This window comes from Pantherophis guttatus, chromosome 1 (assembly GCF_059756535.1).
Source record: "Pantherophis guttatus breed Tessera chromosome 1, ASM5975653v1, whole genome shotgun sequence".
NCBI lineage: Eukaryota > Metazoa > Chordata > Lepidosauria > Squamata > Colubridae > Pantherophis > Pantherophis guttatus.
Window position 1 is genome coordinate 55211895 of NC_142063.1, and position 12385 is coordinate 55224279.

The 12385-nt window shown below is 39.7% G+C and overlaps 1 protein-coding gene and 1 non-coding gene across 2 annotated transcripts; both read left to right on the forward strand.

Annotated features, from left to right (window-relative positions):
- The first annotated feature begins 23 nt into the window (after positions 1 to 23).
- Positions 24 to 7483, forward strand: PROX2 (prospero homeobox 2). The gene is made up of 5 exons (XM_087881991.1): positions 24 to 154; positions 2444 to 3921; positions 5042 to 5149; positions 5819 to 6013; positions 6974 to 7483. The coding sequence occupies exons 2-5, from the start codon at positions 2578 to 2580 to the stop codon at positions 7157 to 7159; spliced, it is 1833 nt and encodes a 610-aa protein (XP_087738117.1). The 5' UTR covers positions 24 to 154; positions 2444 to 2577; the 3' UTR covers positions 7160 to 7483.
- A 3090-nt stretch (positions 7484 to 10573) lies between these two features.
- Positions 10574 to 10737, forward strand: LOC117659679 (U1 spliceosomal RNA). Its single transcript, XR_009621552.1, has one exon. It is a non-coding gene; the product is annotated as a U1 spliceosomal RNA (small nuclear RNA).
- The last annotated feature ends 1648 nt before the right edge of the window (positions 10738 to 12385 follow it).

Below are 12385 nucleotides of genomic sequence, written 5' to 3' on the forward strand. Positions count from 1 at the left end.
TTCATAGGCTCCTCAAACTGGTTGGCTGTTCTTGATTTCCCTCACTCCCTATCTGTGACTCTGATAGTGATAACGGGAGGTCTTTGTTGACAGCTCTGCCCCTTTCTCATTTAACAGCAGGCTTCAGATGCTTTCAAAGGACAAGGAAGCCAAGGTGAGTGTTTTATGTCTGGGAACACAAGGAAAGGGATCAATGTTGGGTAGTCTATTGGTGGAGGGATGCTGTAATATTTTTCCCTTCTTAAAAGTTTGACTTTATATATTTGTAAATTCATCTATTTGTCATGCTTTTTCTTGTAAATTTGTTTTCTTTGTATTATTTTTATAACTGTAGTTCTGAGGTTAGCTTTGATCAAAGTTACTTTTGATCATTGGTAGCATCTTACTTGATGTGACTTAAAACCTCATAACCAGATATTGAGAAGTTGTTTTGAAGAGAACATTAAACTGGAAAATGATTCACTGTTAAGTACTTATATATTTGTCTTCATTCAGAGGAGTAAAACAAGGTTTGAGAGTGCAAATGATAATTCATAAAATTAATGTAGCTAATGAGCATAAATTAGGAGACTGAAAATATTCACATTCTTGGAATGCAACTCAGCAATAAGACTGCAGTGTCTTACAGAAAAAATACCTAAAGTGAGCCAGCAGATACATACAGATTAAGAAAAAAACCAGTAAACTTCTTTCATTTTAGAATACTTTGAAGGGTTGCAAACTATCATAAAACTGATGAGATCCAGCAATACTTTTCAGTGACATTTGAAACAGAAAAGTCAATATACTGCACAACCTAGACATGGATGAGGTCCAGTAAAACTAACTTTGAAACTGATAAAATAGAGGCATTTGGGTCAAATATTCCTTGGACTTGAAATTAGATAAATTACTTGATATGGATCTCCTGCAGTTTGAAGGTGCTGCCAAGCTATCATTGTCAGCTGGATACCTTGCTGACCCTAATATCTATAACCACCTATTGTTAATCTAGAGTGGTATACAAGATCTGCCCATTTCTATACAGGACATTGGGCTACAGTAATTACAACATTTTATATAATCTTAAGAGGGATGCTTTTATTATAGTATGTGTTGCTGCTATGAGGATTTACACTTAGTGTGAAGAAAACATTAGCTGAGTTATTGGCTGACATTCCTTACTGTGCACATTTGGATTTGTGCTAATAATCTACATGAGTGATCAGTATGCTATTAATTCAGCTCCAGCATATTATAGAGTGGTGGAAATGAAAGTAGTCAAGCTTGATTCCTGATGATATCAACGTAGCCATGAGTAGCTATGCTTTCTTCTGGATGTTTTTCGGTTCTCACACTAGTTTACAGTCCTGATATTCTCTAGTAGTCTTCCATCACCTGCCTGTGCTAACCTCCTAAACTAATTCACGAATAGTTTATATTTAATTATTGTTTCAACTTAATTAAAATAAAAGAAATATACATGTGAATAATGCAAGATAATATCAACTTTGCCCCACAAAAAGGAGGGAAAATTGCAAAATTATAAACAGTTCCAAAAAAATGATCATGTTTTCTTCCTGTTCCGTTTGTCAAACACTAATCAAAACACAAAAGGGACAGAAACAATAAAAGAAATAAGACTAATTCAAATACTGCATATCAACAATCCATTTTTGCACATCGGTTTTCAATATGTACAGGTAGTCCTCGAGTTACAACTATTCCTTTAGTGAACATTTGAAGTTACAAACTTCATTGAAAAAGTAACTTCTGACTGTTTTCAATTTATGATTGTTACAGCACACACCCACACACCCGTCATGTGATCAAAATTCAGGCACTTGGCATGTATTTGCGACAGATGTGCTATCCTGGGTTCATGTAATCACAGTTTGCAAGTTTCTCAGCTGGTTTCCGATAAGCAAAGTCAATGGGGAAGCCAGATTCACTTAACAAACATGTTACTAATTTAACAACTACAGTGATTCCCTTAACAATTGTGGCAAAAATGGTTGTAAAATGGGGCAAAACTCACTTAACAACTACCTGGCTTAACAAGAGAAAAGTTGAGCTCTGTTGTGGTCATTAAGTGTATTATCATTTTTTTTACCAGATCCCATGTCCAAAATGTCCAGAAATCTTGATAAATTCCAAATACGAGGGATATATCCAAGAAGATAAATGATATAGTGATAAATCAGTTAATCCTATTACACTGTGAACCTGATAGCAAAGATTGCTTTCTCCATATTCACCTACAAGCCTCTCTTTAGGAATGTTTTAAACTACTAACTTGGGCAAGATGTAACATTTAATCTACCAACACGTAGATTAGTGTGCTGTTTTTCTTGCACTATTTTATTTACAGAGTCATCAATATCTGACAGTTTGTACACTGACAGTTAATCACATATATGTTTACATACTAGATAATATATTTTACTCTTTCTTTCTGCTCCAGATTCCTAGCTAATTAAAGTATAAAAAACAAAGTCCCAAGGCATCTGTACTCTCAGGATCAAAAGTTGTATCTCCCTCTACAATTTTCACTGTTTTACTGGATATCAATTCTTTGTCCTAAAAGAAGAAAGAGATATGAATATGAATAGTATTGCTAATCAATATAAATATATTCCTAGTTCTGTATGTGTAGATGGACAAAAAAGAGAGTTTTGTACAGAAGGAAATTATTCTTTTTGCCCTCCTTATTATGAATCTATTATATCACATCTTCTTAATCGGTCAGAAGTAAATAGTGAGGTAGATATAAGCTTTCTTCTCCCCTGCTCACAGAAAACTGAGCACCCATCTTCTAGGGAAGCTATTGCCACAAGTCCATTGCCTACCTATGGTTTTGGTAACACAAACCAATTCCATAATGAACAACTACAAGCTAAGAGAGCTAGAGTGGAAAATATTATCCAGGGAATGAGTATCATGCCAAATCCAATAGTGTCTGGTACTCTGGAGGAACAGGATCACAGTTTTGAAAAAGGAAAGGAAAGCAGTAGACAGAACAAGAGGAAACAGAAACTTCCTCAACAGCAAAGTTTGCCAGGAATTTCCCTAACAAGACCTCCTAGAAGCAGCATCTCAGCAGAAGAATTCCTTCAGTTGAAGAAACAGCTCCATGCTTTGCAACATCAGTTGAAGCAACTTGGAGAGAGGTTTCTTCAACATGATGAGGAAAACGATTCTAATCCAAGCCAAGAAAGTATAGAGAGAACGATGGGCTTGTTGAAGATGTATGATGGAAAGATAGGCACCAACAGTCAAGTGTTGTGTTGCGACCAGCATAAAGATTATTTATGGAAAAGCACACCCAGAGTAAGAGACCTTGTGCTGTCAGAGAAAGAAGATACAGGCATTCAACATTTGGAAGAAAAAGCACTTTCAGAAATATTGAAACAAGAATTAACACAGGCTGTAGATTCAGTTTTGAAAAAGATCTTGCCTAAATCATTAAGCCTTCCATCTCAGTTGCCCAATAATTCCATAGGGACACCTGTTGGAAGAAATATACCCAGTAAATGGCTGCCTAAGATTTCTTCTCCTAAAGATCCTATATCATTAATCGCAGAAAAATCTCCAGGCTTTCCTATTCATCCCATCCAAACAAAAACAGAGAGAAAACCTTGCCAGGCACCAGAGAATTACCCCTTGATCTTGACCTCTGAAGTTCAAGAAAATGGCATTCTTAGTCAAATGTTATTCTGTGGTCAAAAAGGCCATTGGAACAGTCCTCCTCCAAGAATGGTATATCCTGAGTCTTTAGAAGTGCCATGGCAACCAGTCAAACTGAAGACATCAGGCATGAAACAATATCCACCTCCTTTGGAAAGTTTGGCTTCTCTTTCTTCTACAGATGCAATGTTTACTGAAATGCATGCCATGGTGGACGGAGTGTACTTCTCAGCAAGAAATATATCCTTTAGGGGTCTTTAAAACCTCTTTCCATTTAGGGTAGGAGGGACAGCTTGCATGCAACTCCTTAGTACCCATTTAATATTCCACAAACATTTTTGAAGTGGTTAGAGTCAATCTTTCCTGACACTTTGAATCAAATGAGGGCTTCATTTGTTCCATTTTATTCCCCTTAAAAGGTGACATTGCATAAAAAAGATTGCGCCTATTTTTGTCAACGGGTAAGGGACAAAAGGCAAGGCTTAAAACATTGTTCCCTTTGGAATCTCCAAAAACATTTTGAAATGTTTTATTTCTGCCTATAGCCACATCCCTTTATTTGCCACTTGCCAAACAAATTAATAGTGCGTTATTTATAAGAAAAATGCCTGAATGCTGTTACCTTGAACTAAAGCCTGAATTGTGCTATTTCCTTCTACTCTTGTAAAATGAATTCAAATGCCTGCTTAAAATTAAAGCTGTCACTACAGATAGAAATGTTACATGATACTGGGCTATACCCAAGGTTATTTTTATGACAATGAGTTAACTGATTTCTACTTTCATCAATCAGATAAAGCATAAAATAAAAAATAGGTCTCTGTTGCTAGTCTCCATTGCATGGGATTAAGACAATATTTCCATTATAGTGGCACTATTGGGCATCTTTTATGTTCTGGCAGGGATATTGGTGGGCATGGCTAGGTGGGTTTGAAAGGGAAGGATACTGTAAAATCTCCATTCCCACCCCACTCCAGGGAAAGGTTACTGCAAAATCCCCATTTCCTCACGATCAGCTGGGACTTGGGAAGCAGAGAATAGATGGGGGTGGGGCCAGTCAGAGGTGGTATTTACCGGTTCTCCAAACTACTCAAAATTTCTGCTACCGGTTCTCCAGAATTGGTCAGAACGTGCTGAATACCACCTCTGGAGCACATGTGGGCTTTCAAGTACCATCTGCTCCTGGAAACACTTTAAAGCAAAAAATGCTTTCTTGGGCTTGCATGAGAGTAGTCTGCAGCTGATTTGTAATTGCAGAAAAAGTTGTTTTTAATGTAAGGCATTCCCAATAGGTGCTATACATCCTGTCTTATGCATCTAGATAGCTGTACAGCCCCAAGTTGGGCAAATATTTTTTTCCTTGACTCCAGATTAAATCCAGGAAGCTTTGACCCCAGGCCATCTGAAAAAGGCTAAACTGATGTTCTTCTTCTCGCGCTATCCCACATCTTCCCTGTTGAAAGCTTATTTTCTAGATATACAGGTAAGCTTAACTTCATGTATTCCATTGCTGTTGTATAACAGATTCTCCCAAATTCCCCTTAGCAGAGCATGGATGCTTGTGAAAACTGGAAAGGGAAGCAAAGATGATGCAAAAATTAAGTACCAATCATTATGTCCAACTGTGCACAAAATACTTGCAGATTGACACTGTACACATGACCTTTGCTTAATGATCACGTGTTCAGAAACTATTTGAATCTATATCAACACTTATGAAGTGGTACTGATGACCTTGAAGTGCTGACTGTTGCAGTATCCCTCATGTGATTGCAATTGGTTCTTGATTATGACATTGCAGCATCATGTGGTCATGTGATCAGTCTGCAATCATCTCTCCGCTTCCTTCATGCAAATTCAATAGGGAAGCCAGCAGAAAGTTTCAAATGGTGACAATCCTAAGTGATTTGCTTAATGACAGCAAATCAAAGTGCAGGAATTTCTGTCAATAAGTGCACAATCATGTGAAATGATATTTTATTGCTATGTTTTTTAGTAATGGCAATTCCAGTCCCAATTACTTCATTATGCAAGGACTACCTATATAGGCAATATTTTTGGAGGAAGCATATACACGGATATAATACAATATAGTATCCAGACAAAACAGAAGTTAGCATATAATGCCATGTTAACTGCTCTTTTTTAACAGTTTACTCGCTGTATCACCTCCCAGCTCATCAAGTGGTTTAGCAATTTCCGTGAATTTTATTACATCCAGATGGAAAAATTTGCAAGGCAAGCTCTTTTGGAAGGAATTGCAGAACTCAGTGATCTTATTGTTACCAGGGACTCTGAGCTCTTCCGGATCCTCAATGTCCATTATAACAAAGGGAATGATTTTGAGGTGAGACTATATTTGAATAGCATAGAAAAAGCACCATCCACAATCTTTTCAGATCAGAATACCACACAGATCACTTTAGCTTACAATTATTATTTATTGTGAAACTAATTGAGGAAGCTGTATCACAGCCCTGCATCTCAAAAAGTTGTGATACTGGTTACATTCTGATCCTACTATTTAGAGACTGTGTTGAAATGTATTTCAAGTATTGAAATACTACCTGAATTATAAGAATAACAGATGTTTCTATGAAGTACGGTAACAACTAGCTGCTTAAATTATAGCCACATCCTACGGTGTAAGTACTTGAGCAGTTGTTCACACATATACTCTTCAGTTCCCGGTTCGGTCCAGTTCTTGTGAACCGGTAGTAACGGTGGTGGGAGGCTCCGCCCACCCGCTTGGACATCATGATGAACAATCTGCGCATGTGCAGAAGCATCTGCGCATGCGCAGAAGTGCGCACACACTCCCATTGCAAACCGGTCTTGGAGGTAAGTAGAACCCACCCGATACTCTTCTCTGTGATTGTTCTGCTACTGTCCAATGCACAGCCCCAAATGCACACTGGATTCCTTTGTCACATTTTGTTAAGGAGGAGCTTAACACTAAGTGTGTTTTTGTTATTCTGAGATGGATATTTATATTGATGTTTTTAGATTGTGAACCATATGAAGTTTTTTAGTGGAATAATTACATAAGGTACTCTTAATGGATGAGTGTCTGCTTGGCAGGATCCAATTTTGATATTAAACCATAAATGGCTAGAAGTAGAAGGTTTTAGGACCATGAATTGACAACTTATCACTTATGGTATAAAATTGATGGTACCTTGGGGAACATAGGTAGTTTCTAGTAAACACCGCAGTGCTATAGCTTTGCTAAAATGAGGCTGATCATTGACCATACAGGTGTCAAATTAAATAAACTTTTCCTAAATTTTTCATTCTATCTTTACAGGTTCCTGATGGTTTCTTGGATGTTGCCAGTCTGACCCTTCAGGAGTTCTTTAGTGCTGTCAGAGCAGGGCGGGATTTGGATCCTTCCTGGAAAAAACCAATTTACAAAATAATTTCCAAGCTCGATAGTGAGATCCCAGATGTATTTAAATCCTCTAATGGCCCTAAGGAATTCACCCAAGATTAATGTACAATTGTCATAGCATGTGACTGAAATGATTCTACATTTACTGTTGTGTAAGTTTTGACTGTATACTAACACAACAATTGAAATCTGAATCAACAGAGAAAGCATGATCAGTATTCTAATATTCTATAAATATATGAAAGGGACATTTTGGGACTGTCTACAGAAAGGTTTTCTGGTGTATCCCTTAGTTGTATGTTTTATTATTTATTTATTAATCAAACTATATAAGCAAACATATAGCTGCCTGTCTACCAAAAGGAACACTCTGCAGTAATAGAATCTAGTACCGTACACTAAACAAGATGATGAGGCTCCAATAAACTTGCAATCATTTATCCACCATCTCCTCCATTTACATCCTGGATTCAGTACCTGGGAGAAAATCCAAGTCTTCACTATTTTTCTGGGTTGGGGCCATCTGTATCTCTGGGGAGAGGCTGTTTCATAAGTCAGGTGTCATGCAGAGAAGGAAAGCCCCACTGAAGCCCTACTAGGCAACACGGTTTCATCAAGGATTGTTTTCTACAATCCTTCCTAACCTCCTTTGAAAGAGAATGTGGAGCCAAGCTGCAGTATGATCAATCAATAGTATGATCCAATAAATAATAAATATCATGCATTTCCTTGAAATCTACTGAACTACCGTAAATGTTTATAAGGTAATTCTTCTGTACAATTATCTAATACAGGGGTGTCAAACTCATGTCACGGTGGCATCATGTGACGTATCAAGCTCTTTTCCCCTTTGCTAAACCAGGCATGGGCGTGGCCAAGTGCATGATGCATTTGGTCCATGGGCTGGGAGTTTGTGACAGCCCTGATCTAATATATCCATTTAAATTCTGTTATTTTTTTCTCAGAATATGCAACCTTAAAATACTCTGTTATCAGTCTGAATGGAATTTAGGCATGCTGTACCTTTCTTCAATGGTCCTAATAGAATTTATAGAATCCTTAGCATAATGAGCTACCTTTAGAAAACTAATATTTTAAAAGGAGGGGCAATACATTTATTATTAAATAAGCATCTGTATCATGGGTATCAAACTCACGGTGTCACGTTGCCATCATGTTTTCCCCATTTGTGGAGCTGGGGTGGATGTGGCCTGCGCATAACTCATCCGGCCTAACGACTGCCAATTTCACATTCCTGATCTACATTAAAATTTATACTTTGTGCCACTCTTTCAAGAAACATACCTTGTTTCCCCCAAAATAAGACATCCCCTGATAATAAGCCCAATAGGGCTTTTGAGCGCATGGCAATAAGGCCAAGCACTTATTTCAGAGTTCAAAAAAATATAAGACAGGGTCTTATTTTCAGGGAAACACGGTAGTATTCTCATTATATTGATTTCTGTCATTTTCATGTCTTCATATCATGCTCAGGCTATGAGCGAGACAACCTTAATTCTTCCTAAGTTGTACCAGGGTTAAAAATACTATTTCCCTCCAAAGTCTGACAAAGCTCAAGCCTGAAGTTATGCAAAATCTATTAAGGTACTAAGGAGGGAAATCAGGTGACTGGCAGGAGTGGGAAAAGCAACACTAGATGCAGGAAATGGATATGTAATGGGGAAAGCTGATTTTTTTTAAAATTTGATTTATATGCCGCCCTTCTCTGGAGACTCAGGGCGGCTTACAATGCGTTAAGCAATAGCCTTCATACTTTTGTATATTTTTACAAAGTCAGCTTATTGCCCCCACAAACTGGGTCCTCAGTTTACCTACCTTAGAAAGGATGGAAGGCTGAGTCAACCTTGAGCCTGGCAAGATTCAAACTTACTAATTGCAGACAGCTGGAGTTAAATTACAATGCATTAGTCTGCTGAGCTATCCAGGCTCATGCAGGTATAAAAACAATACTGATTCAAGATGAGTGACTAGAACTTTACCTCAACTGTTGGAAAATGCATTTTGCTTTTATAGTCCCCTTTGTCTGCATCTCATTCTCTGGCTCATGTTTTAACTAGAAGAGCAGTAAGAGTATGTCATCCTTGCCTAATGACTCTAAGGAGCCTGGATAGCTCAACAGACAGAGCTCTGTAATTTAACACCAGCTGTCTGCAATTAAAGTAAGATTGAATCTCGCCAGGCTCAAGGTTGACTCAGCCTTCCATCCTTTCTAAAGTAGGTAAATTGAGGACCCAGTTTGTGGGGTTAATAAGCTGACTTTGTATAAATATACAAAAGTATGAAGGCTATTGCTTAACGCATTGTAAGCCTCCCTGAGTCTCCGGAGAAGGACGGCGTATAAATCAAATAAAAAAAAAAAAAATTGGGATCACAGAATAACCAGGCCCTATGCCAATTACTCCATTTCCCAAAAGGATAAGAACATAGGAAGCTGTTTTATATAAGGTCACACTATCTGTCCATCCAGTGCTGTATTATTTAATTGAACAACAGTTTTCTGCAGTGCCAGTTGTTACCTACATTAAAAATATCACTTAATACTATTCCTTTAAATTGTAAGGAATTTGAAGTTTGTGCATTTTGCTTCTCCTGGTTCAAATTCTCATCCTGATAATTGGCTGACAGTAATGTTCCTGTTTTCTTAATTAAAAACATACTTCATATGGTTGGTACAAGAATGAAGAACTATTTTTTGAGTTCCTTGGGAAAATGAATTAAAAATGTAATAAATAAATAAATTTTCTTGCTGGACTTTTGCCTGGTTGCATTTTCTTATGAATTAGCCCAATAAAAAAATTTAACAGGTCAGCATTTTTATGCTGTAAATTCAACATAGGTTCCATTGTGAAACAAGGAAAGATTATAATGGCCGTAGAAATACTGAATGTACAGTTATTTCTAACCGTAAATAAGTGGGCATAAGATTTATGCAGAGTGCAATTTAGTCAATTTCTCAGTCAGTCCAAACTAAGGATTGGATTATAAACAAGATTAGAGTTAACACTGTGCCTCCCACTGGCTGCCATTGGAAATCAGCAACTAGCGATATTGTCATAATTTAGATTAATTAAATCATAATTTAGCAGGCAAGCTGCCAAACATTGAAAAATCAAAGGCGGGCGGGCGAACAGACGTCAAGACTGAGAGGCTGCGGTTGCGCACTAGCAGCGTCCCCGGCACACGCCTCCGCAGAAAGCCGGGCGAGCGAAGCACCGCCCAGCTCAGACTGTCCACCCGGCGAGAAAGAGGAGGAGCTCCGCGGGTTGTATGCAGATGAGGCGGCGGCGCCGGCGCCGGGCATTGTGGGGAATCGGCAAGCGCGGCGCACGGAGGATCGCGCGAGCGTGTGTCTCTCACGGCCTCCCTCACGGTGTTCTCAGCAAGTTTCTGCGTGTAACAAGCGTGGTCTGGAGGACCTGGGCGGCATACTATGGGCCACCGTGACCTGAAGTGAGTGGAGCAATGGTGGGAAGGCGTCCCGTCGCGAAACAAAGCATACTTACCTGGCAGGGGAGATACCTTGATCATGAAGGAGGTTTTCCCAGGGTGAGGCTCATCCATTGCACTCCGGGTGTGCTGACCCCTGCGATTTCCCCAAATGCGGGAAACTCGACTGCATAATTTGTGGTAGTGGGGGACTGCGTTCGCGCTTTCCCCTGATTTTTCAAGTCAAAAAGTAGATAAATTATTTTTTTGAGTTATTGTGTAGTTTATTATGAGGATGCGTGTTTTTTAAATGCTTCGTCTTATGAAGTAATTCTCAAATCCACTTTGCAACACAATCGTTGCAAAAAAAATGTTGCATACTTCCCACCATGGGAAATAACACTCCTTCCTTTTCTGTTGCTAAATGAGTTCACAGTTAAATACCAGACCGCTTAAAAAGAATAAAGCCCATAAGTATTTTACATTTTTTAAAGATAATTTATAAACCTGGGGTGGTATTGAAACAATTCAGCAACTGGTTTGCTGCCTGGTTGCTGGGTGGGCGTGGCCTACTTGGCCTCCTGCAACATGGCGGGGGAGGGGCATTTTCACCCTCCCCAGGCTCTGGAGGCCCTCCAGAGGCCAGAAACAGGCCCATTTTTGGACTTCTGGTACTTCGGGTAGGTCCATTTTTCACCTGCCCCAGGCTCCGGAGACTTTCCAGAGGCTCTCAACCAAGGCATAAGCAAAACATTCAAAATACATTGCCGAGCCCAGCTTCTGCAATGGGTCATTACTAAAATGCAAACTCTGTCTGCAGAAGCAAAACCCCAACCCTGACCCAGAAGCAATTTTCCAATCAGTTTTGACCAAGGTACAACCCAGTGGAAAACTGCTGGAAGCAACTGATGAAGCAGAAGACTTACCGTGTTTCCCTGAAACTAAGACCTCTCCGGATAATAAGCCCAATTGGGCTTTTCAGCGCATGCGATAAGTTTCCTCCCCCCCTGCAAAATAAGCCCCCCACCAACTACTTACACACATGCACAGCCAGTCCCGCCATTTCCTCTGGTTGCTTGACACACAACATGAAGTGAGGCGGCGAGGCCAGGGGAAGGGGAGGAACATGCCCCACGCACCGCACACGCCCTTACTGTATCTCCCAGTAATGCTGATGGCTGCCGTAAAAAGAGCAGCAGGCCAGCAATGTGCCTGGTAACCAGCAGGCCAGCGACGCACCTCACACTCGGTTACCACGCTCAGTAATCAGTAGACCAGCAACCTTGCGCCCCACTCCTTAGCGGTAACGCTGATGGCCACAAAAAGAGCGGCCGCCGCAAAAAGAGCAGCAGGCCAGTGAAACGCCTCACGCCCCACTCCTTACCAGTACCTACCACCGCCTCCAGCAAAAATAAGAGAAAGAATAGGGAGAGAGAAAGGGAAGGAAAGAGAGAGAAAAAGAAAAAGAAAGGAAAAGGAGAGGAAAAAGAGAGAGAAACAGAAATGAGAAGGAGGGGAGGGAAAGAGGGAAAGAGAAATCCATTCCCCACAGACAGGGAAACCACAATTGCAAACCCTAAACCCACACACAGGGAAACCACAATGCCAAATCCCAACCACCACACCCCCAGGGTTTTGGATTAATGGATTTAATGATCTAAAATGACTTTTCTTTTGACCCACAGACAAGATGAGTTCAAAAAGAAAAAGCTATTTTGTGGAATTCAAAAAAGGAATCGTGGAGGATTCTCAGGGGAAGAATCTGGCAGCTTTCTGCAAAGAGAAGATATTGGATCTATGTATGGTCCGAAAATGGAGAGTAGAGTACCATAACTTCAGTCAACTGGTGCAGGAGGGAAATGACAAGAAGCGCAAGTGTGG